Here is a 27327-nt window from a genome sequence, read left to right as displayed (position 1 = left end):
ACATACCACACTTAAAAGTAATTATCAATTATAATAGCACGTTATAAAGAAAATACGAATACATATGTGGTATTGTACAGTGCATGAACATATTTTAATTGAGCTCCAGTAATCAAATGATATTCAACTAAAATTGAACATCCCCCAAAAGGAAACATTTAAACAGATGCAAATGATGTCAACTAAATTTACAAAAGGATATAACATGGCTCCTTCCTTCCTTCCTTCCTTCCTTCCTTCCTTCCCTCCCTCAATTTAATTAAAGTTATATTTACCCAAATTAGTTATTTTCTGTATTTTTCTTTGCCCATGAAGCTACATATCTTTCAGACATTCTTGAAGCAAAAACCAAACTATTTTGTTTACATATACACTCTAACATTTTTTTTATTTAACAGCTATATGGTACCTAACAAAAATTTAGTACAAATAATTTAAATGTAATACAAATTAAAATTTAGGCAAAGAAAACTTTGAACATATATACCCAGATTTCCCTTTATGCCACCCAGTTTGTTCTAAAAGAACTTTTTACTTTCAAAAGCACTTTTATTATTTTCCAGAATTTCAAAAAGATTTTGCTATTCAGCGTGCATGCCTCCAGTCAATATAGTGTCACTTAAAAGTCTTCCATAATAAACAAGGACTATCAATTCATTCTCTGGATCAAGACACACAGAAGATACTGCTTTTCTGAATACAATCAGGGCAAAATTAATTATTTTTAATTTCTGACTTATTATACTCTACTGAATCAGCAGACTTTATGTGGACCTGGAAGATTAATCAAATCAAATTATTATAACCATTACGCTAGAAAACCTGAAGGATTTTAAAGCAATAATCCATCCTGTTATGAGCGATATATATTGAATGATAAGCTCTTGAAATTCCACATTGGATTTGAATGAAGTATTTTTCAAACTGGGAGATGGATAGTAAAGAGATGAGAAGCCAATGGAATGTCAGAACATAGAAAAATATGGCTAGAAGAGATCTTGGAGGTCTTCTATTCCAATTCTGTTAAACTATGTAATTTCAGCCAAACTGCATGAGATTGTTAATAGGCAAGAGAATGTACCAAAAGCTGAATCAAATCAAAGGCCTATTTAGTCTAGCATTTAATTTCTCAAAAGTCAATATTAACATAATATTATATCCTTTTTGGGCTTCGAAGCAACTGCCATTCAAAGAAATACTTGCCTCTAATTCTAGAGTATCCATTTATAGCCCCTTTTCACCATGATTTTAAATTCAATCTAATTTCTAAAATATTAGATTTCTAATTTCTAAGCTTATATTTCAACAACAATAATCACATTGTCATAAAATCGAACACCATATAGTCAATAAAAAGCATATATTTCAACAACAATAATCACACTGTCATAAAATTGAACACTATATAGTCAATAAAAAGTATCTGCCATAATTACAAGACTTACCTTCTAGAATTTGTGATGTTATGCAAGAAGTCATACAAGCTGATGGTTTCTCATGTGAATCTATTAAACCTGGGCCGGCACACTTGGGAATGGTAACAGGTGAGACTGAAGAACCACCCAAATTCAAGGATAAATCACTCCTGTCCCAACATAAATTTTGATTTCTCAGCTCCTTTTCATATTCTTCAGCTGCCAATTTTTCCAAGTGTTTATATCTGAAAATTAAATTCCAAAGGGATTCCGTAAAAAAGAAAAAAGTTCAGCTTACACTTGTTTATAAATGAATCAGCCATAAAAATATATATTACTTCTTGACACATGAAATAAAAGCAAAACAGGCTGCTGGATTAATCTTCCAGGAGTGTGGGGAGATGGGGGGAAGATGTGCAAACAAACAAACAATAATAGAATGTTGCATCCCAAAATAATTGAAATGAAAAATACATTGCCTCCCAAAATAATTTAAATGAAAAAAAAATCAGAAAAATGCTTTCCAAATTTCTAGCTCCAGTTTTGCTAAAGAAAGAGGGTGGAAAAAGCTTACTGCTCAGAGAAGAAAGCCTTAAAGAATGCAACTTATAAATGTTTGGACTAAAAACAGTCTGAGTGTCTGAACCTGTGATTATTTGTTCTAAGTTCAGTACACTAAAATCACTTCAGTGCCTACAATGGAAACTTTTAAAAAACATTAAAAGATTTCTCTGCCAGACTGAAGATATCCAATAACTTGGATATGATGTCACATATAGTTTATTCATCAAAGTCATTTGAAAAGAACAAAGATACATCTGTTTTGCATTTTTGGCAGGCAAGATTCACTAACTATTTATTAGGACCAGTTACCAATCATATTATTTTAAATGTTATGACCAAAATTATTTGAAAAATGTGCCTCTTCCAGATGTCCACTAATTTATCAAATTATTTGAACATGGAGTGCATACATGAATACATATATGAAAGTAGATTACGGATTTTACCTTACTCAGTCATCAACTCCTAAAACAGCCAAATCAAAATTTAATTGTAGATAATTGAGTGCTAGCCCTGAAGTAGTTTCTGGCAGTTTTTCTAAGTAAACAGAATCAGTTTTAAAGTCCTCAATGGAACTACATCTACATGGAAGGAAGGAAGCAATGGAGTATCCCAAGGTTCTGTTTTAGGCCCAACATTTTCATAAATAATTTAGATGAGAGATTTAGAAGGGGAACTCATTAAATTTGCAGACAACACCAAGCTGGCAGGAATAGACAATACCCCAAAATATAAGCTCAAGATCATGTCATCTTGTCTTAGAAAAGAAAAACTAAGATCACAAGTACAGATTAGGTGAAACGGGCTCAACAGTAGTAACTGTGAGAGAGATCTTGGAGTCCTAGTGGACAATCACTTAAATATGAACCAACAGTGTATAGCAGCAGCCAAAAAAGCCACTGCAATACTAGGCTGCATTAATAGAGAGACAGAATCAAGATCACATGAAGTATTAGTATCACTTTACAAAGCCTTAGTATGTCCAAACTTGGAATATTGCATTCAGTTTTGGTCACCACAGTATAAAAAAAGATGCTGAAACTTTGGAAAGAGTGCAGAGAAGAACAAAAATGATTAGGGGGGCTGGAGGCTAAAACATGAACAGTTGCAGGAATTGGATATGCCTAGTCTAGTGAAAAGGCTAGGGGAGATATGATAGAGATGTTCCAACATTTGACGGGCTGCCTCAAAGATGAGGGGATCAAATTATTTTCCAAAGTAGATGAAGGCAAGACAAGCAATGGATGGAAACTAATCAAGGAGAGAAGCCATCCAGAACTAGGGAGAAATTTTCTAACGGTGAGCACAATCAACCAGTGGAATGGTTTACCTTCAGAAGTTGTAGGTGCCCCAACATGGAGGATTTCAAGAAGAGACCAGACAATCACTTGTCTGAAATGGTACAGAGTCTCCTGTTCAAGCAGGGGGTTGTATCAGATAACTTTCAAGGTCCCTTCCAACTCTGTCATTCCATTCCATTTGAAACTAATTTCCCATATGCCAGGCAATGTATGCAATTTCCAATGTCTCATTGCTATAAACTTATCAAATTAACATGCAAATGGCAAAATAAAGACATTTTTCTATGCAATAATAGTGTTTTCTAAAATTCTGATAACTAATGGACATTTTCCCTTCAAATTAGATGCCTACTTCACCCTTTACTCTGAAAGAGCTTAACTTTATAAATTGCACTTTTTTCACAAGAGCCTAGCCCTGTTTTTGTATTACAATGTCATTTTCCAAGACAATATAGGCAAATCATGCAAAAATGCAATGGGAAAGTTTTTCTAGTAGTGAAACTCTATGTGAGAAATGAGAGAATAAAAAGGAATATCCAACATACTGTATTTGCACTAGTATATTTATCCTTGGCAGGAATTGAAGACAAATTAATGAATCCTACATACACATATCATGCAGATTTTCTGTTATACGGTTCATGGCACTTGAAGCATTAATTTAAAATTAAACAAAATTCAGAAATTATAGTGCTATTACTTTCATACACACAAACAATAAACAGTCTTAAGTAACAAGATACGCAATAGTTCTGGGGTGAAGAAAGGGTTCTCTGTGAAACGGAACATAAAAAATTAAGATCCAAATGCAAAATGGATAAGTCTGTCCTTGAAAAATAATAATGATCTTGATTTATATGCCGCCCAATCCTTTGGGATTGGGTGGCATATAAATAAAATTAAATAAATAAATAAATTTAATTTTATAATGAATATAAAAATGAGATAAACTTCTTCATGTGCTACCAACATAAAGTGAATCACAAGAATGTAATGAGTTGCCAGCTAATAGTAGGAATACCAATCCGATTTGAAAACTTCCAGCTAGAAAGTGTGCACTATTATTCAAGGCGACTCAATTTCACTACTTAAAGACCCTTTCCATTAGAAGCTTCCTCCTAGGTTTAGCTTGAATCAGAGTTAATTTCGGTTGGTCCTTCTGCTCTAGGCTTTAACAGAAAATAATTTTCTCATGCTCATGATATCTTTTTAGATATTAGGCTAATAATCTCATTTACAAACTCCATGTCTTGCTCTTTTAACCATTCCACATACTCTTCTTTGATCCAATTCCAAGTTCTTGTGCCTAGAAATGGAAATAATATTTTTAAATTCAATCTATCTGTGCTATCTTTCTTAAAGGAAAGATGAAAGCTTGGAACTTATCTTGTAACACATCAGTTTATCATTTAAAACTAAAAGAATCTGAGTCAAATTTACTATGGAGTGTGGGCAGGTGTGCAAGTGGATGGATGGCTGAAAAAGTACTGGGAACAAGAGCAATTTACTACTCCTTGTTGGCTTCCCCATTGATGTTGCAATCACATGACTGTGGAATGCTGCAACCATCATAATTGTGATTCAGTTGCTAAGTGCCCAGATTGCAACCATATGACTGTTGAAATGCTGTGAGATCCACAATCTTGCGGACCAGTTATATGTCCCACTTATTCAGCACCCCCATAACTTTCAATCTTCACTGTAACCAGAGATCTACCTGTAGATTAATATCTCTATATCTGTCAGATCTCCTTTTGGGTGTTCTGTCATTCTGTTGGAGGGGGAGAGAGAGATGGACTCTCTCTTAGTTGGTTCCAGCCTGTTGCAAAGTTGCTGTGCCCTGAGGATGACCTGTTATAAAACCTTTATCTCAGGGTTCTCAAAACAATCTTGCGGTACTGTATTGGCTTCTGGTGGACTGGTCAGGGGGAGGGGTTGGGTTTGGAATGGGAAGAACTGTTTTGTGCTTTGTGTGGGACCATTAGATTCTGCCTGTCTTTACTGCAACCACTTCCTCTCAGGAAAAGTTCTTTTGATTAATTATATGGAGTCAAGAGTTGTGCTTTTCTGAGAGGATCAGCTGGGCAGGTCCTTTCATTAGGTGGAATCTGCAAAGTCTGTCAACATGGAGAGGCACCTAGCCCTACCGTGGGGACTATGCAAGGAATGTCTGCACAAGGCAATGACCAGGAGGAAGTGGAATGCTGGGGGGAAGCCTCTGTCAGGACTCACCCTGGAATGGACCTGTGTAGATGGATGGAGGCAGCTGCAGGCCTGGAGGATTCAATAAAACTCAGATGGTCCATTGGCATCATGAAGAAATATGACTGGGAAGAGAGAACCAAAGGGTAACCCTCACCTGAGGCAGCCGAGGTGTGAATGTCAAGAACTTGAAGATAAGGAAGGGAAAGATGGTCAGGCTCACCACGGCAACCTCCTCATGAAGCAAGCCATGACTTCATGATGGATGCATTTCAGAACCTTAAGGTATGCAAGACCTTAGCTAGGATGACACCCGCCAAACCTGATAGGAAACCCTCCATGACTGGTGTGTACTGGCTGAGGAAGTAGAGATCGTCCAAGCCTAGAACAAGTACCGCGCAGCAAAGTCATGGAAAAGATCGCCTCCGGAGAAAAAGGAAGCAACTAAACCCCAGGCTTCACAAATCTGATCCACAGCCTGCTTTAAATGTGGCCCAGGAAGAACACCAAGCCACAGAATGTAAGACTGGCTGTCCAGCTGAGAAGGCAAGCCGAAACCCTGCGGGGGAAAACCACCAAGGCACAGCCACGGGCCAGAGAAAAGTGTTGAAAGGAGTGGAGGTCAAGGAGTTCATCACCAAAAAAGGCTGAGGGAACTCCAACCCCACCAGACGACGGCCAGGGGTTGATGTACATCAACTCCGACAACGACCTCCTGGTAAGTGGCTTGGATATGCCAATGACCATTCCCATAGAACTGAGCTTCCCTGGGTCAGGGCTGAAAGCCAATTTAAGGGCCGTATTAGACTTGGGCTGCATCAGGTGCTTGATAAACCCAGCACCGATCGAGAAACTGTGACTCCAAGTGAGGAAGCTAAAAGTCCCAATTGCATTTTGCCAACTAGATGAGTCTGTTTCAGAGGGCATCCCAGCAACATTTGCCACCAAGCCCATAGGGATGCAGATGGGGGCCCATTTGGAAGTCCTACGCTTCACAGTGGCATCTGGGATGGAAAGACCCTTAGTCCTAGGGCTAGCCTGGCTAAAAAAGTGGAACCTCTATGTGAACTGGAGGAGAGGACTGTTAAAATTCCAGATATGCTATCCCTCCCAGACCTAGGAGAAAATTCAAAAGGCGACCACCAAATGGCACAAGCTAGGAGCTATCATGCAAGAGGAGGACATCCCCATCATCCCCAAGGAATACAGAGATCCCAGAGATGTGTTTAGCAAGAAGGGGTCAGATGAGTTCCCCACTTACAGACTTATTGACTGTGCTATAGAAATCCTACTGGGCAACAAGTACCAAAACTGAAACTATACTCAATGACCCCCAGAGAGCTAGAGGAATTATGACTGTTCATTGATAAGAATTTAGCCTGAGGTTTCATTTAACTGGCATGAACCCGGGTGGCAGCCCTTATCCTGTTCTGGGAAAAGGACAAAACTTTTCATCTATGTATGGATTACAGAGGGTTAAATACCATGAGTGTAGAGAATGTCTACCCCCAATCCCTGATAAAGGACATGCTAGCCCATCTGGCTAAGGGCAAAATTTTTACTAAACTGGACTTGCGGGAAGCGTATTACTGTGTAAGAATCAGGAAAAGGGATGAATGGAAAACCACATTCAATTGCTCGCTGGGTTGTGCTCCCTTTTGGACTACAGAGAGCTCCTGCTGTCTTCATATAGTTGATCAATGAGGTTCTACATGAGCATTTATACAAAAGGGTGCTGGTGTATCTGCATGACATTTTGATCTACACTGAGAACAAAGCAGAACACATAAACTAGTGAGGGAAATTCTCGAGAAGCTACACGCTGGCAAATTGTATGCCAAACTTTCTAAATTCCACCAAAGCAAAATAGACTACCTTGGTTACCGCATCTTGCATGAGGGGATTGAAATGGACTCCAAAAAAGTCAGAGTGGTGCTAGAATGGGCATCAACTTCCATTAGGAACCAACTGCAAAGCTTTCTAGAGGTCACAAATTTTTACAGGCAATTCATTCCTTTATTTGCCCAAATAGCCCTCCCCATTACAAACTATCTAAAAACTAAAGGAGAAAATAAACCTAAACCTAGTCCATCCTTAAAATGATTGATGGAATATCAAACCATCAATGTGCTTGTTTGCAGCCGAACCTGTTCTAAAGCACTCTGACCCAACAGAGCCATTTGTTATACAAGTTATACAAGCTGATATGAGCGATGTAGCTGTGGGAGCTGTTTACTGCAGGAAAATGAAAATGGGCAGTTGCAACCCTGCACTCACATCGCCATAAAGTTTTCTTAGACTGAACAGCAATGGGCTGTGTGGGAGAAAGAGGCTTATGTAGTAAGATGGGCACTTCTAGGATGGAAGCACTTCATAGATGGGAGTAAAATACCTTTCAAAGTGTGGACCGATCACAAAAATCTGGAGGCCCTGAAAATTACTCGTAAGCTTTCTTCTAAACAAGCGGAATGGGCATAGTACTGCAACTGTTTTTATTTCACTCTGCGCTACTTCCTGGGGGGGGGGGAGAATTTTCTAGCTGATGCACTGTCATGCATGCTGCAATACAGTTGCTCCAAGGCAGAGGTAATCAAGCCAGTGCTCCCATCCCATCCCATCCCAGTTGAGCCTAGTGGCTCAACTAACCACCCAGGCACAGGCAAAAAGAAAACCTTCAAAAGATAGTGGTGTGATTTCCCCTCTTAAAGATGCACTAATGAACAATAAATGCTTCTAAACTCATAGTAACATTTGCGCAGTCTGAGATGGATTAGCTTGAGTGGGAGCAAAGCTTTATGTACCAGCCAGTTAGAAACTCATGATCCTAGGAAACTGCCATGATTCAAAAATTGCAGGACATTTTGGTTTTGTGAAAACGCTACACTTAGGCAATTTTGGTGGCCATCCATTAAAAAAGACATTGAAAGCTACATAGCGAGTTGCCCTGTATGCACCTCAGCCAAGCGGTGGCAAGGAAAGAGAAAAAGACTTCTTCAGACGGTAGCTGAGCTATCAGCAGCTTAAAGAGAGATCTCAATGGACTTTATTGTGAAACTTCTCGAAAGAGTGGGAAATACTGTAATTTGAGAGGTGACTGATTTGTTCTCCAGGCAGGTGCATTTTACTCCATGCCAGAAGATCCCATCTGCACAGTAATTTACCAAATTACTCCTGCATTACATTTATAGACTACATGGAACATCTCAATGCATCATCTCAGATAGAGGGATGCAGTTTACCTCTATGCTTTGGATAGCCTTTCTGAACCTACTTGGTACTGACCAAGGACTCAGCTCCAGTCATCATCCCCAAACAAATGTGAAGTGTGAAAAGTGAACTCAGTGTTGAAAAAATACCTTAAATGTTTTATTAATTATCAACAAGATAACTGGACTTTATCATTTGTAGAAGTAGCACACAATAATTCTCTACATAGCAGCACAGGTCTCACCCCTTTCTGGGTGGCCACTGGTCAAGATTTCAAACCTATGCCTGAACTCCCTGCAAACTACCCTTTGGTGCTGTCATTGAAAGGCAAAAGGATAAAACTCCGGGACCCGATGGTCTCCCTGCAGAATTTTACGTAGCTTTACAAGATATAGTAAGCCCGATCCTGAAAGACCTTTGTAATGAAACTCAGAGATAAAAATACTCAATTCATGGACAGAAGCCAGTATTTCCCTCATACCCAAAGAAGATACTGATCTTACACAAATCAAAAATTATAGACCAATATTGTTATTAAATGTGGATTATAAAATATTTACTGCAATAATGGTGGAAAGAATGAAGAAATTCTTGAGTGAATTCATCCATTCGGACCAAAATGGCTTTCTGCCTAAAAGGCAGATAAAGAATAATCTAAGGATCATTTTAAATGTTTTGGAATACTATGAAAACCATCCAGGGAAACAGTTGGCACTCATATTTCTCTATGCACAAAAAGCTTTTGACAATCTCAATTGGCAATTTATGTTCCAACAGTTGAAAGAGATGGAGTTTGGTGAAAACTTTATAAATGCAATTCAAACAATTTATAATAAACAATCAGCAAGGATACTTTTAAATGGAGACTACACAGACAGCTTTGAAATAAAAAAAGACACAAGACAGGGATGTCCATTGTCCCCCTTGTTATTTATTTTTACATTGGAAGTGTTGGCTAGAAACATTAGGCAAGACATGGAGATCAAAGGACTGGAGATAAAAGACCAGAAATATAAATTACAGGCTTTCACAGATGACTTGGTTTTTATTTTGGAGGAGCCACTGGAAACAGCCACTAAACTTCTGCAGAAAATAGAGAAATTTGGAGAAGTGGCGGGGTTGAAAATAAATAGGGAAAAGACTAAAGTACTAACAAAAAACTTAACAGATAATCAAAAAATCCAACGTGCTAAAAAGACAAATCTTCAAATAGCTAAAAAAGTTAAATATTTAGGTATCCATTTAACATCAAAATATACAACAGTAAAAGAGGACAACTATGAGAGACTACTAAAACAAATAAAAGCAGATTTGGAGAAATGGAAAAATCTTCAACTATCATTGCTAGGAAGGATAGAGACCGTCAAGATGAACATTTCACCTAAGCTAATTTTTCTATTTCAAACGGTCCCTGTTAAATTGAGTCAGAAATTTTTTGATGGATTAAATGCTACCATAATGAGATTTATATGGCAAGGAAAAAAAGCAACAATTAAAATTAAATTATTACAAGATTCCAAAGACAGAGGGGGCTTGGGCTCCTGGATTGGAGACTTTATTACCAGGCAGCCATTTTGCTTTGATTTAAAGAATGGATCACACTAAGAAATAAACAACTTCTTTATCTAGAGGGACATGATTTGCAATTGGGTTGGCATGCTTTTTTATGTTATGAGAAAAATAAAGTACATAAATATTTTCAAAATCATGCCATAAGGAATGTATTGCTTTCAGAGTAGGAAAGAATTAAACATAAAATCTACATGAAAATACCTGAGTGGCTTTCAACAATGGAAGCTTTTGCTTATCCAAATTTAATTAATTATGACAAACCTGTTATCTATAAAGATATTTTGAACAAAGATGGAAAACTTAAAGACAGACAAGTTCTTCAGCAACATGGTATTGACTTAACATGGTGGTCTTATTTGCAAATTCAGACAGGATATGAAAAAGACGCAAAATCTACGGAATTTTACAAAGAACAGACACCATTAGATAAAATACTGCTAAAAACAGATGAAAACTTGATTTAAAAACTTTAGAAATTTTTGTTAAGCTGGAAGATGGAAGAAGAACAAGTAAAAAAAACAATGATAGTATGGGCAAGAATTTTGGATATTCTATAGACTTAGAATGGCAAAAACTTTGGGATCGAAATATTAAACTTACTAAAGCAGCTGCATATAAGAAGAATTTATATAAAATATTTTATAGATGGCATATGACACCAGTTAGATTAGAGAAAATGTTTAAAAATGTATCAAATATTTGTTGGAAATGTAAACAAAAACCAGGGACTTATTATCATGTCTGGTGGATATGCCCTAATGCAAAGAAATATTGGTTTAAGATTCATATATGGTTAGAAAAGATGACTAAAATGCAGATAGAATTTAAACCCGAACTTTTTCTACTAGGAATACTAGGATCTAATTATGGAAAAGAGAATGAATACCTAATATTACATGTATTAACAGCTGCGAGAATAGTATTGCCCAATTTTGGAAAAATGAAAAATTACCACCTGATCAGATTATTATTACAAAAATATTGGAATGTGCAGAAATGGATAGATTAACCTTAGAAATCAAAGAGAAAGAAGCCACAATTTATTTTAAAACATGGGAAAAATTCTATCAATGGTTAGCAATAAGACAGAATGAGAAAAGGTTATGAAATTAAATAGGATAAATGATACTTTCTATTCAATTTTTATGTTATTTGATTGTTGTGAATACTTTTATATTTCCGATTTTACCTATAAGTAATTATAATTAATAAGCAACATATCAGTATTTGTAAGTAATTATATTATATATTGTTAGTAATATATTATTAATAGTATATTAATTATTGTTATTCGTAGAATGAATTATATATATTGGTTAATTTCTCACTCTTATTATTACTAAAAAATCTATTCAACATAGCTGTTTAGTATTATATTAACTATGGACATTTAACATATATACCCGGACAGTATTCTGCTTGCTAAAGCATTGATTTATTGTTGAGGGTAACCCTACTATTGTACCTTTCCCTACCTTTGGTTTAATCCTTGTTCTTTACCCTACGTTATACCCCTACCTATATTCCCTCCCCATCCTTATAAAATTCAATAAAATATTTTATTTTTTTTTTAAAAAAAGAAAAGAATGGGTCACCCAACTACAACATACCTGGCCTATCATATGGAAGGCCTTTGAAGAAACTCAAGATGCATATAAAGCTCAAGCTGACAAGAAAAGAACTGAGCCTAAGTCTTTCAATGTTGGAGTCTGAGTTTAACTTTCCACATGTTATTTAGTTTCTTCAACCTTCAAAGAAACTGGGACCTAAGTTTTGGGGGACTTTCCTCATCAAACATATGGTCACTGTAGAATTAGATTTGCTAAAGTCCCTTTGCTGGGTCCATCCAGTTTTTCCGTTTATTAAAACCTGAAATCTCTTCACCCCTTAGACCAGTCCCTCCCTGTCCCTGATCCCTTAAAGACAGAAGGGGACAACATGTTGAGGTGAGAGAGATTTTAGACTCTCATACGCATAAGGGGAATCTTCAATATTTAGTGGCATGGAAAGATTTCCCTACTGCCCAGAATGAGTGGGCTGATCATTGGCATGTTAAAGCCCCTAGACTAGTGAAACATTTTCATAATCAATATGCTGACAAGCCTAAACAATTTCTTTAATGTTCTCTTTTATCTCCCCTTTTGTTTTGTTTTGCTCTACTGGTTTAATGTCTTTCTTTAGGAGTGGCAATATGTCAGGTCCCCTTTTGGGTGCCCTGCCATTCTATTGGGGAGGAGGCTGCTCTGGGGGAGCATTCTTTGCATGCTTTCACTTTTGCATGGGAATTAAGGAGGGGTAACTGCATGGGAATTAAGGAGGGGTATGTCTTCAGAGACGAAATGGACTCTCAGACAGTTCCAGCCTGAGTCCAAGTTGCTGTGCCCTGAGGATGACTTGTTACGAAGCCTGTACCTTAGTGCTCTCAAATCAACATTGTGACATTGTATTGGCTGCCGGTGGACTGGTCAGAGGGTTAGGTTTTGGAATGGGAAGAATTGCTTTGTGCTTTGCACAGGACTGTTAGATTTTGCCTGTCTTTACTGCAACCACTTTCTCTCAATAAGAGTTCTTTTGATTAATCATATGAAGTCAAGAGTCATGCTTTCCTGAGAGGATCAACTGGGGCAGGTCCTTACAATTTCAGAAACTGGATTAAAGCTATTGTCTTCAATATAAATAAAACTCATTAGTCTCTTTGTGCATTACAAATGGAGAGGGATCAACATGAAAATTGCACATAATTTCTTCTTTTTGGCCATGTTGTTTAGTGACATTATTTTTTTCTAAAGACATAAATACTTTCAGTATGGAAGCCAAAATAGGCTAGAGCGTTTTTTGCTGCAGATGTACTTGCTGAAAACATGAATGGCTGAGCAAAAAAAATTTCAGTGTAACTATGTTCATTTTAGAACCTAATTATAAATTGCTAATTATTAAATAATAATATAATAATAACATAAATAAATAAATTACTAATTACTAAATATGGGATATCTGTGATTTGGCACTTAGAACAATTTTCTTCTAAAGTCTATCCTGTTTTCTTCTCCCTAATCTAGAGCAGTTTTGGAGTATGGCCTGCACATTTTTCCCTAGATAGAGGATATGGACAATGGATGCACTGCTCCATCTAGAGTATCTGAACTTTACTACATCTAGAAACTAAGAGATCCTAATTGTTCAGTTTCACTACCTGCAAAGAAGAAGAGAAAAATGATCCAGGGAACTATAATCAAATCAATCTCATATCATAACTATATAAATTTAATGGGTCATGAAGAGAATAATCCATAGGTATTTTAAAAACAAATAAGAATGTTCTAGTGTTGTAGATTTTAAGAGAGCTGATTTCAACAAACTAAGTATAGAAAGGATTAAATGGATGGAAATTCTAGAGGAAAAACATTTCCCTGGATTCTTGGGAGGGAAGTTCTGAAAAACAAGATATTAAAGGCCAAAACAAAAACAATATTATTGAGAAAGAAAAACAAGAGTCACCTTGCAAGACTAAAATAGTTGCACAAAGAGCTTTCTCATAAGGTGAGGGATAAAAAACAACAATAATAAAAAATGAAGAAAGGTTTGTAAATACAGCAGAATATTAGTAAATAGTTCAAATATAGAAGGATGGAGTTAGCAGGTCTAAGGCTTGCAATAAATCAGCTAAGGCTTGCAATAAATAAGCTAAGGCTTGCAATAAATGCTAAAAGTAGCAAAAAATAGTTTATTTTGATATGTAAGGATCAAGAAAATAGTCAAGAAAATTGTTGCTCCAGTAGTGGGAAAAGATGGCAAGAGGGTGAGGGGCAGCAGGGAGAAGGTAGAACTGCTGAATTTCTTTTTTGTATCTGTCTTTACATGAAAGGAAAAAGATTCCAACCTGACAAAGGCAGCATTGAGGGAGATGAAAGAGAAATGCTGGTTAAAATAGGCAAAGAGTTGGTTAGAGAATACTTAGCTGTTCTAAGCGAATTCACGTTTTCTGGTCTGGATGATTTATATCCCCGGGTATTGCAGGAACTGGAAGATATGCTCTCAGAAACACTGAATAAAATCTTTGAAAGTTCTGGAGCCTGGGTGAATGGCCAGAGGACTGAAAAAGAGCTGAAATACATTCTTTTGAAGCATGACCAAAAGCTCTATTGAAATCAAACAATTTGTTTTACACAAACAAATCAGCTGTCTTTTCCAATATTGATGCTTCAAAAGAATAAAGTGATGTTTCAGAGATGAACAGTAGGTATGCTGGTCTTCCAGAATATATTATTTGCCCTGGCCCTTCTCTTTATAAGTAAACAAAATCTACATTAACCATTTGGCCGGTATATCTTTGAGATATACCGGCTAAATGGTTAATCTTCAAAACTGAACACTGTACTTTTAATTCTTAGAACTTTATATTATTTTTAAAGACATTGCATTGCATTATATTATATTGTAGAATATTTTACCAGATACTTTGTCAAATAAATTTATTTTTTCTATCATGAAAATGTCCCTCAAATATTTTGAATCTGGTTTACCCTTGTCTCTTAACTCCTTTCAGACTTCAACATAACTTTCTGCTTTAAAAAGGAGAATAAATCCATGAACCAGCTAGTGAAAATTAGCTATTTTCCTTTAAAAAAGAGTAATAGAAAAAATAACTATATAGAGAGATGCAATTTTATGAGGAAAATTAAGATAAGCATCGGTTCTGGAAATAACAACATTCAGATTCAGAAATACAGAACAGAAGTTAACAGATCAGCATTGATTTATGAAATAAAATATTACCATATATTCCGGCGTATAAGACGATTGGGCATATAAGATGATCCCCAACTTTTGAGAAGATTTTCAGGGTTTAGAAAGTTGTCTTATACGCTGGAAAATACAGTACAATATTTAATTTCTGTTTATAGATGAGCACAATAGGAGCTCATTCCTTTGCTGCTAGAAAGCGAGTGTTGCCCACCACTGCTTCCCTAATGCTTCCTGAACTCAGCTGGTATTTTTTCCCCCATATATTTTATTGATTTGTTAAAACATAAATCACTTAATAGTTGGTAAATAGTGTGTTTGCTGGGTTTACATTTGTAAAGAAAAATCATTAACAATTGGTTTCTATAATCTATAATCCACATAGTACATTTAGTTGATTTCCCCTTTTCCCCAAAATGTCTTCTTTGCAAGCCTTGAAATAATATAGTTCTTATTATTTTGATAAAATATATTTAATCTTTAAATATTCCATTTAATGTGCCTAGTCATCTAATACTTTAGGTCTTATTCAAAACATTTTTTTCTTTTTTATACATTATAATTTCCCTAAATTCAGACACATTTAATTATCTAAAACATTTACTTCATCTAGGCCATTTCAGCAGTATTATATTACTTATATCAAGATATAAAAGGAGGGAAAGCATACAGTATTATTTAAGGAATTCATCTCTCTTAGAATGACATATGTATTCAGAATCTTTTCTGTTTCTTTAACCATATTCAAACAAATGTTTCTTTTTTTAAATATTCTCTCTAGTAGATCCCATCATCTATTTTCTTAATTTTAATTTGACCAGTATCTTTCTTAATCAATTGATTTGCTGAATCAAAAAGTTTTTCCATATATTCATGACTGCTGCTATAGGTATAAGAAGTAAATCAAATGTTTCTTTTTTTTTGTAGATGTAATGTCCTTAATTTATATAGCTTACTGTTTTCTACTATTTAATTGCTTTTCCTGAAAAAGAATAAAGTGATGGGCGATGTAGAAAAATGGGATTTTTGAATGCTTTGTCCTGCTGGCTGTGGAATTCTGGGAGTTGAAGTCCACATGCCTTAAAATTGTCAAGGTTGAGAAACACTGTAGTGCTTATTTCTGTAAAAAAAAAATAGGGCTGGCCACTAGAGGGCAGATTGATTTTAAATTCAGAGAACAGCTACCCGGCGTATAAGATGACCCCGGACTTTTGAGAAGATTTTCAGGGTTTAGAAAGTCGTCATATATGCCAGAAAGTATGGTAATTGAAACAAAATTTAAAAAAAAAACTGCAAAAATATACCTATGGTAAAGAAATGGAAGCTTTGCCATAAGTTCTCAGACTGTAGAGGCAAATTGGAAGAGCCAGAAGAAGAGAAAGCCAACATAGCTATTGAATAAATTTCATTTGTAAACCAGGCACTCTCTCCTCCACTTTTTCCATAGAAAAGAAAAAAGTTCTCTACATCAAAAAGAATTGAAACACAGAATAACTGAGAATCTAAAGCAGCCCAAAAACAGCAGAATAAGGAGGATTTCCGGTGACGTCATTGGTTGTAGAGCCTGGGAAAGGGCTCTCCCTTCCCAGGGTCTGAATTTCTGTGCTGGCGAACCCAAAAGGGCTGAATGTCACCCTGGAAGGATGACCACCAAGAGGTGAATGTTTGAGAGAAGGAACAAAGTGGTAGCCGGCTTTCCAAACTCAAATTAGCCTCTGGAGCCGGTGAGGGAAAGGTGGAGAGCTTTGCGTTTGCCGCCATCATCAGCAGATCATTGGAGACAGAACAAGCTGTTGAAGGAAACAAGTAACTAGTCCGGGTGAGATGATATTAATCCTTGCTGCAAATGGACCCTTTAAAATTGCCTGCCTGTCTTTAAAGCAAAGGAAATCTAAAAGGAGGAGGAGGAGGGGTTTTTGCTTCCCCCCTCCTGAAAAGCGGCAGTTTAAGCCTCATTTTAAAACCTTGGGATTTTTTCCCCCGTTCTACTGAAGATAAATTGAAGAAATTAGACTGTTAATATAGAGGGAAAAGAGGATTTATTAACATTAATCAGGAAAATCTTTTTACTTTTAAAACTTTAATTTTGTGTATTTACTTTGAAACTTTATTTTTCTCCTTATTCAAAAGACAGGGGAAAAGACAGCGGCCTCTGGTGGTTGTTTTATAACCTCTCTTGTTAGCCTTTTCCTTTCTGCTGTGTTGATTCAGCTGCAGAATTTGGCTTAATGCTCAGACACTTGGCTATATGCCCAGACATTCTAATCTTTTCTGGGGCCACAAAAAGGAGATTGTTTCCCTTTGCCTCTCTTGTGTCTGGTTTTGTTTTTAAATTTCTGTTTATTTCCTGTTCTTAACTACAAGAGAAGAGCTCTAAGTTAGCAACTAGACTATAAATTAGACATTTTCCTTTCTTTTTTGTTCCTATTAGGCTTATTTGGCTGTTGGACATAAATACTTTTTTCTTTGCCTCCTTTTTTTGTGCCTTTTATTATAAAGACTTGCATTGCCTTTTATATTCTTTTTTTATTTCCTCATTTTTTCTTCTGCCTGATAATATTTGTATTGGGTTATTGATTGGAAATGGACATGATAGCATAACAGATTAAACGAACTAAACATAATTTTTTTGAAAATGCTAATAAACCAGGGAGATGGCTTGCATATAGATTGAAAAAAGAAAGAAAAGAGATTAATTAGTAAGTTACGGGACTCAAAGGACAAGTTGCATTGCCATAATGATGTAATGAAAAAAATTATTAAGGATTATTATGAGATACTTTATAGGGCAGAGGCAGTCCCTAAAGAGGCAATTCAGGACTATTTAAAAGAAGCAAATCTCCCAAAGGTTCCGGAGAATATGCGGCAGAGGCTGAATGAGAAGATATGAACGATGGAGATTACAGAGGCAATAAAAAGGCAAAAGAAAGACAAAACATCGGGACCTGATGGACTTCCTGCAGAAGTTTATGTAGCATTACAAGATACTATAACTCCAATTTTGAAAGATGTATGTAAAGGAATTTTTACACAGACAAAAATACCGAACTCATGGACTGAAGCTAATATTACTCTGATACCTAAGGAAGACACAGATCTTACACAAGCAAAAAATTATAAACCAATATCATTATTGTTGTTGTTAATTGCGAAGTCGTGTCCGACCCATCGCAACCCCATGGACAACGTTCCTCCAGGTCTTCCTGTCCTCTACCATCTTCTGGACTCCATTTAAGTTCACACCTACTGCTTCAGTGACTCCATCCAGCCATCTCATTCTCTGTCGTCCCCTTCTTCTATTGCCCTCAATCTTTCTCAGCATTAGGCCCTTCTCCAGTGAGTCCTTCCTTCTCATTAGGTGGCCAACGTGTTTGAGTTTCAACTTCAGGATCTGGCCTTCTAAAGAGCAGTCGGGGTTGATCTCTTCTAGGACTGACCGGTTTGAACGCCTTGCAGTCCAAGGGACTCGCAGGAGTATTCTCCAGCACCATAGTTCAAAGGCCTCAATTCTTTGGTGCTCAGCCTTTCTTATGGTCCAACTTTCACAGCCATACATTGCAACCGGGAAAACCATGGCCTGGACTATACGCACTTTTTTGGCAGGGTGATGTCTCTGCTTTTTAGTATGCTGTCTAGATTTGCCATAGCTTTCCTCCCCAGGAGAAAGCGTCTTTTAATTTCTCGGCTGCAGTCCCCATCTGAGGTGATCTTGGAGCCCAGAAAAATAAAATCTGTCACTACCTCCATTTCTTCCCCATCTGTTTGCCAGGAATTGAGAGGGCCGGATGCCATGATTTTGGTTTTCTTAATGTTGAGTTTCAAGCCAACTTTTGCACTCTCCTTCTTCACCCACATCAAGAGGCTCTTTAGTTCTTCTTCACTTTCTGCCATTAGAGTGGTATCATCTGCATATCTTAGGTTGTTGATATTTCTCCCGGCAATCTTAATTCCAACTTTTGATTCATCTAGCTCTGCCTTTCTCATGATGTGCTCTGCATATAAGTTAAATAGACAGGGCGACAGTATACAGCCTTGCCAGACTCCTTTTCCAATTTTGAACCAATCAGTGGTTCCGTGTCCAGTTCTCACTGTTGCTTCTTGACCCACATATAGGTTTCTCAAGAGACAAATGAGATGGTCTGGTACTCCCATCTCTTTAAGAACTTGCCACAATTTGTTGTGATCCACACAATCAAAGGCTTTTGCATAGTCAATGAAGCAGAAGTAGATGTTTTTCTGGAACTCCCTAGCTTTCTCCATGATCCAGCGTATGTTCGCAATTTGATCTCTAGTTCCTCTGCCTCTTCGAAATCCTGCCTGTACTTCTGGTAGTTCTCGATCCACATACTGCTGGAGTCTAGCTTGTAGGATTTTAAGCATAACTTTACTAGCATGTGAAATGAGTGCAATGGTGCAATAGTTTGAACATTCTTTGGCATTGCCTTTCTTTGGAATTGGAATGTAAACTGACCTTTTCCAATCCTGTGGCCACTGTTGGTTTTCCAAATTTGCTGGCAAATTGAGTGTAGCACTTTTACTGCATCATCTTTTAAGATTTTGAATAGCTCAGCTGGAATACTGTCACCTCCACTAGCTTTGTTGTTGCTCAGATTTTCTAAGGCCCATTTCACTTCACATTCTAGGATGTCTGGTTCGAGGTCAGTGACCATCTCATTGTGGTTATCTGGGATGTTAAGCTCATTCTTGTATAGTTCTTCTGTGTAGTTTTGCCATCTCTTCTTAATCTCTTCTGCCTCTGTTAGGTCCCTGCCATTTTGGTCCTTTATCATGCCCATCTTTGCATGAAACGTTCCCTTCATATCTCCAATTTTCTTGAAGAGATCTCTGGTCCTCCCTATTCTGTTGTTTTCTTCTATTTCTTTGCACTGTTCATTTAAGAAGGCATTCTTATCTCTTCTAGCTACTCTCTGGAATTCTGCATTCAATTGGGTGTATCTTTCTCTTTCTCCCTTGCCTTTCGCTTCCCTTCTTTCCTCAGCTATTTGCAAAGCTTCCTCAGACAGCCATTTTGCTTTCTTGCATTTCTTTTTCTTTGGGATGGTTTTAGTTGCTACCTCTTGTACAATGTTGCGAACTTCCATCCATAGTTCTTCAGGCACTCTGTCTATCAGATCTAATTCCTTAAATCTATTTGTCACCTCTACTGTATATTCATCAGGAATATGATTTAGTTCATACCTGAGTGGCCTAGTGCTTTTCCCTACTTTTTTCAATTTAAGCCTAAATTTTGCAACGAGAAGCTCATGATCTGAGCCACAGTCAGCTCCTGGTCTTGTTTTTACTGACTGTATAGAGCTTCTCCATCTTTGGCTGCAGAGCACATAGTCAATCTGATTTCTATGTTGACCGTCTGGTGATGTCCATGTGTAGAGCCGTCTCTTGGGTTGTTGGAAAAGAGTGTTTGTTATGACCATCGTATTCTCTTGACAAAATTCTATTAGCCTGTGCCCTGCTTCATTTTGTACTCCAAGGCCAAACTTGCCTGTTATTCCGGTTATCTTTTGGCTTCCTACCTTAGCATTCCAATCCCCCATGATGATAAGGACATCATTTTTTGGTGTTAATTCTATAAGGTGCTGTAGGGCTTCATAAAACTGGTCAATTTCATCCTCTTCAGCACCAGTGGTTGGGGCATAGATTTGGACTACTGTGATATTGAATGGTTTGCCTTGGATTCGAATTGAGATCATTCTGTCATTTTGGGGATTGTATCCCAGCGCAAAAGAATTGAGGCCTTTGAACTATGGTGCTGGAGAAGACTCCTGCGAGTCCCTGGACTGCAAGGCGTTCAAACCGGTCAGTCCTAGAAGAGATCAACCCCGACTGCTCTTTAGAAGGCCAGATCCTGAAGTTGAAACTCAAGTACTTTGGCCACCTAATGAGAAGGAAGGATTCACTGGAGAAGAGCCTAATGCTGGGAAAGATTGAGGGCAATAGAAGAAGGGGACGACAGAGAATGAGATGGCTGGATGGAGTCACTGAAGCAGTAGGTGTGAACTTAAATGGACTCCAGAAGATGGTAGAGGACAGGAAGACCTGGAGGAACGTTGTCCATGGGGTCGCGATGGGTCGGACACGACTTCGCAATTAACAACAACAACAACAATCCCAGTATTGCTTTTCCTATTCTTTTATTGACTATGAAGGCTACTCCATTTCTTCTGAGGGATTCTTGCCCACAGTAGTATACCTGATGGTCATCTGAGTTAAATTCAGCCATTCCTGTCCATTTTAGTTCGCTGATTCCTAAGATGTCGATGTTCAGTCTTGTCATCTCTTTTTTGACTATGTCTAGCTTGCCTTGATTCATGGATCTTACATTCCAGGTTCCTATGGAGAAAAAATCTTTACAGCATCGGACTTTCCTTTCACCACCAGATATATCCACAGCTGAGCGTCCTTTCGGCTTTGGCCCAGTCGCTTCATTCTTTCTGGCGCTACTAGTACTAGCCCTCTGCTCTTCCCCAATAGCATATTGGACACCTTCCGACCTGAGGGGCTCATCTTCCAGCATCATATCTTTTTGCCTTTTAGTACTGTCCATGGGGTTTTCATGGCAAAGATACTGGAGTGGTTTGCCATTTCCTTCTCCAGTGGATCACATTTTGTCAGAACTCTCTGCTATAACCTGTCCATCTTGGGTGGCCCTGCACGGCATAGCTTATAGCTTCATTGAGTTACGCAAGCCCCTTCGCCACAACAAGGCAGTAATCCATAAAAGGGAATATCATTATTAAATGTGGATTATAGAATTTTTGCTGCAATAATGGCAGAAAGAATGAAAAACTTTTTGACTGAATTTATTCATTCAGACCAAAATGGTTTCTTTCCTAGAAGGCAGATAAGGAATAACTTGAGAGTTATCTTAAACGTTTTGGAATACTATGAAAATCATCCAGGGAACCAGATGGCACTTATATTTCTTGATGCACAAAAAGCATTTGATAATCTAAATTGGCAATTTATGTTTCAACAGTTTCAAGAAATGGATTTTGGTGAGAACTTTATTAAAGCAATTCAAGCGATTTATAAAAAACAAACAGCAAGAATACTTCTGAATGGAGATTACACAGATGGATTCGATATAAAAAAAGGTACAAGACAGCGATGTCCACTGTCCCCTTTGTTATTTATCCTCATGTTAGAGGTATTGGTTAGAAATATCAGACAAGATATGGAGATTAAAGACCAGAAATATAAGGCTTTTGTGGACAATTTAGTTTTTATTTTAGAGGAGCCATTGGAAATAGCTGTTAAACTTTTGCAGAAAATTGAGAAATTTGGAGAAGTGGCTGGATTGAAAATAAACATGGAAAAGACTAAAGTGTTAACAAAAAAATTAACAGACCTACAGAAAACTCAATTTGTTCAAACGACAAATCTTCAAATAGTTAAAAAAGTTAAATATTTGGGCATTTGTTTAACGGCAAAATATACAACACTAAAAGAAAATAATTATGAGAGAATAATGAAACAAAAATAGATCTGGAAAAGTGGGAAAATCTCCAACTGTCATTGTTAGGAAGAATACCTACTGTTAAAATGAATATCTTATCACAGCTATTGTTTCTGTTTCAAACAGTTCCTGTTAAATTGAGCAAGAAATTTTTTTATGATTTAAATTCAATGATTCTAAGATTTATATGGCAAAGAAAGAAAGCAAAAATTAAATGCAAACTGTTACAAGAATCCAAAGACAGAGGGGGCTTTGAACTCCAGGATTGGAGACTTTATTACCCAGCAGCTATTTTGCTTTGGCTTAAAGAATGGATTTTATTGAGAAATAAAATATAGCTTTATCTAGAGGGATATGATCTTCAACTAGGTCATACCTTTTATGGTATGAGAAAACTAAAGCACACAAATATTTCCAAAATCATGCCATAAGGAATGTACTACTCTCAGAATGGGAGAAAATTAGACATAAAATGTATATGAAAATACCGAAGTGGCTTTCAACAATGGAAGCATTTGCCTTGATTAGCTATGATAAATTGGTTAGCTATAAAGACATTTTGGACAATGAAGGAAAACTGAAAGATAGGCAAGTCCTTCAACAACAAGGTATTGACCTAACATGGTGGTCCTATTTGCAAATCCAAACAAGATACGAAAAAGATATAAAATTTACTGGATTTTATAAAGAACAGACTCCGCTGGATAACTTTTTGTTGAAAACAGATGAGAATTTGATTAAGAAACTTTACAAATTTCTGCTAAATTGGAAGATGGAAGAAGAACAAGTAAAAGAAATAATGATAGTATGGGCAAAGAACTTTGAATATTCTATAGATTTGGAAGATTGGCAAAAACTTTGGGATAAAAATATTAGACTTATTAAGGCAGCAACATTTAAAGAAAATTTATATAAGATGTTTTGTAGATGGCATATGACACCAGTTCGATTAGTGAAAATGTTTAAAAATGTATTAAATATTTGTTGGAAATGTAAACAACTGCCAGGCACTTATTATCACGCCTGGTGGACATGCCCTAATGCAAAGAAATATTGGCTTAATATTCATAGATGGCTGGAAAAGATGATGAAAATACAGATAGAATTTAAACCAGAATTGTTTTTGCTAGGAATAATAAGAGAGTGATTATTTAATATTACATGTTTTAACAGCTGCAAGAATAGTATTTGCCCAATTCTGGAAAAATGAAAATCTACCACCTGATCAAGCTATAATGACTAAAATTTTAGATTGTGCAGAAATGGATAGATTAACACTGGAGATTAAAGAGAAAGATGATTCAATTTATTTTAAAACTTGGGAAAAATTTTGCCAATGGTTAGAGATACATAAATGATGGGCTTTTAACTAAGTTTTAGATTTTAGGTTAATAATATTGTTATTTTTAGCGTGTTTAAATGGTAATGTGATAATTATGAATTTGAGAATGTATTAATGATGATAATGATGATTAGATGAGATTTTAATAATTTTGTTTACTTATTTAAAGGAAGTCTATTTATCTATCAATTTTTAGTATGATGGTTACAGTTAACTTTATTGCATGATTACTGACTACGATATGAATTATAGTATGTTATTTAATACTTAGTCCCAGATGGAAACTTGTTTGTTAAAGCATGAAATTATTGTTGGGGGTTGCCCCCATTATTGTATTTACCCCTACCCTATCCCAAATTCCACATCCCTCCTTTTTCCTATACCCATATTGATCCCATCCTTTTTTACCCATACAAAATGTAATAAAATATTTCTATATAAAAAAAACAGCAGAATAATGTTTCCTGCATTGTCTGAGAGATTTTAGCAATTCTAATTCTACTGTTGCCAGATTGATGACTCTAATGATGTAAAAGGGTCCTATGTATTTGGGTCCCAGTTTCTTTGATGATTGCTTTAGGTCAGAGGTTTCAAACTCAATTTCACTGAGGGCCGCATCAGCATTGTGGTTGTCCTCAGGATGGTGGGTAGGTGTGGCCAGGGTGGGCACAGCCTACTGGGTGGGCATGGCTGGAATGGGTGTGGCCTACTGGGTGGGCATGGCCAGCTCTACATCATTTGTGTTAAGGGTGCCTGTTGGGGCCTGGGGAGGAGTGGGACAGATCTGAGGGTCTCTGGCAGAAGGGGCTGGGATCAGGGCAAGCACCAAGGCATGGTCCATTGGAAGAGCCTGCTGAAGCCCCTCCCTTGGAGCCCATCAAACCGGATATGTGAAGTAAGCGAGGGCCATTTGCTGGCCACTTCCAGGCAACGGTGCATTTCTTCATTCCTCACAAAGGGTGACACCTCCCCACCATGCACCCAGGGGATGGTGCCGATGCGGCAGGGGCTGGATCCTCACTGTTTCCAGACGGCCTTGTGGAGCTAAGACTGAATGTGTTTCAGCATAGATGGTCACCACAAAATTGTACATTGGCTCCTGGCTGACCTGGGCCAGGGCCAAGGCAGCGGGGGCCATTCCCTGTTTCCAGGATGGCTTCACGGGCCACATGAAACCACGTCGTGGGCCGCATCCGGCCCCCGGACCTTGTGTTTGACATGTCTGCTTTAGGTATTTAGTGAATAGGCAAACCATCTCCCCCACTGTGAAAGGTTTTGGTTTGACTCTCTGTCTGCCTATGTTTTGTATGCTTGTCTAGCCTCATCTAGCGCTTTTCTAACAACTGGCCATGTATTTTGCAATTGTGTGATCCACTCCTTTAGTGAGGGGATGGCAGGTTTGGTGGACAATAGCTCTGATATTGGATTGGAGCTTCGTCTTGTGGCTACTTGGAATAGGGTGTAGCCCATGCTGGAGTGGACGGCATTGTTATAAGTGACTTCAGCAAATGGGAGTATATCAGTCCAGTCGGTCTATTGGTAATTAATAAAGCACCTGAGATATTGTTCAAGTACTGAGTTTGAACGTTCCGTCCCACCATTCATCTACGAATGATGACTAGATGACAGTCTTGGATGGTCCCTAAAAGGGACAAGAACTCCTTCCAGGACTCTGAAGTGAACTGCACCCCCTTATCAGATATGATATGCTGGGGTGCCCCATGTAAGCGGTAGATGTGTTGCACAAACAGCTTTGCAAGTGTTTTTGCTGTGGGGACTTTTGAGCAGGGTATGAAGTGCACTTGTTTGGAAAAAAGGTCTGTCACAACCCAAATGACGATGTTTCCGCTGCTTTCTGGTAGCTCTACTATAAAATCCATGGAAATTTCTTTCCACAATGCTGAGGGGATTGCTACTGGTTGTAGCAGTCCAGGGTATTTCCCTTGTAGTCTCTTGAGTGATGCACACGTTGGACAGCTGGCCACATAGCTTTCAATGTCTTTTTTGATTGATGGCCACCAAAATTGTCTCTTAACTAAGTGTAGTGTTTTCACAAATCCAAAATGACCTGCAGATTTTGAATAATGGTTACTCGTGCAGCCAGCTGGGTTTCAGGCATGAGTGGTTTTGTTACACTGGGCTGGGTACTATTGTATTGTGGCATTCTGGATAGTACATCTGCCAGAAAATTCCCCCCCCCCCGGTAAGTGTTTTATGGTGAAATTGAAATGATGGAAATGTTGAGACCATTGCGCTTGTTTAGGGTGCTTTTTTTCCCTTTGTTTTCTTGGTGCTTTTAGTGCTTCCAGATTCTTATGATCAGTCCACACTTGGAAGGAGATTTTGTTTCCCTCTGAAAAGTGCCACAAGCTGAGGAGCGCCCACCTTACTGCATATGCTTCTTTTTCCCAGACCGCCCACCTATGTTCTGTTTCAGTTAGCTTCCTTGATGTGTACGCACAAGGTTGGAGATCCCCTTTCTCATTTTCTTGTAACAGTACAGCCCCCACCGCCACATCACTAGCATCTGCTTGAATCACAAAGGGCATATCAGGGTCAGGGTGTTGTAGGACGGGTTCGGTGGAAAAAAGCTGTTTTAATCTCTCAAATGCGGTTTGGCATTCTACCATTTTAGTGGTTGGCTGGGTTTAGATTTGCCCTCCCCTCTGATTTTAACAAGTTGGTGATGGGTAAGGTGATTTCAGCAAACGAAGGAATGAATTGGTGGTAGAAGTTGGCAAACCCCAGGAAGCTTTGCAACTGCTTTCTTGTGTGGGGTGGTGCCCATTTTAACACCGCCCTGACTTTCTCAGGGCCCATTTCTATGCCCTCAGAGGAGATACGATATCCCAGGTAGTCTATTTTCTCTTTGTGAAATTCACATTTGGACAGTTTAGCATAGAGGTGGGCTGCCCGCAATTTGTTCAGGCATCATAGAGATTGTAGTTCAGACCATCTTTGAAATGGCTGAGCAGGATATCCTCGGGTCAGGTCAGTTTACTAGCCAGGGTTCGAAACTCCTGGGTATACACGGCCACCGGTTATCTGCCCTGCTTCACTATTTTTATTCTTTCTTGGGCTTTTCAGTCTGCCAATGGGTCTTCGAACCTGCACCTCAGTGAGAACATGAATTGGTTGAAATTCAACAGTTCCAGTGCGTTGGTGTTGTAGAGGTCCATGACCCAGTCTGCTGCGATGCCATCCAGGGCAGCTTGCACGATTTGGATTCTGGTACAATCAGTGGGGATGTCTTGACTATACTCCTCCATGTAGTTTAAAACCTGGGTTAAGAAGAACCCCAGGCATCATGGATCACCCCGGAACGTCACATTGAGTGGCAGGAACTTTTGAACGGAGCACTGCCTCTTCTTTCATTTGTGGTGTTTCCCCTCTCGATGGGCAGCAACTGCTCACTAGGGGGTAGGGGCAGCAGCAGTGATTGCAGCTGGTTCAGTTGCCTCGCTGGACAGCCCTGGGGCTTCAGCCTCAGCCTCACCCTCGGTG

At 37.9% G+C, this 27327-nt stretch overlaps 1 protein-coding gene across 7 annotated transcripts in view; it reads right to left on the bottom strand.

Moving 5' to 3' along the window:
* The window catches only part of FHOD3 (formin homology 2 domain containing 3), a 515605-nt gene that overhangs the window by 140595 nt on the left and 347683 nt on the right, over nt 1-27327 (bottom strand). For all 7 annotated transcript variants that reach the window (XM_039327161.1, XM_039327164.1, XM_039327163.1 and 4 more), the window contains one exon: nt 1446-1660. In XM_039327161.1, the coding sequence (XP_039183095.1) occupies nt 1446-1660 (215 nt within the window). The remainder of the gene's footprint in view (nt 1-1445; nt 1661-27327) is intronic.

The sequence above is a fragment of the Crotalus tigris genome, unplaced genomic scaffold (genome assembly GCF_016545835.1).
Source record: "Crotalus tigris isolate CLP2741 ecotype Arizona unplaced genomic scaffold, ASM1654583v1 scf7180000024351.1097467, whole genome shotgun sequence".
Classification (NCBI taxonomy): Eukaryota; Metazoa; Chordata; class Lepidosauria; order Squamata; family Viperidae; genus Crotalus; species Crotalus tigris.
The sequence above is the reverse complement of the archived record's forward strand: the minus strand, read 5'-3'. Positions and strand labels throughout refer to the sequence as shown.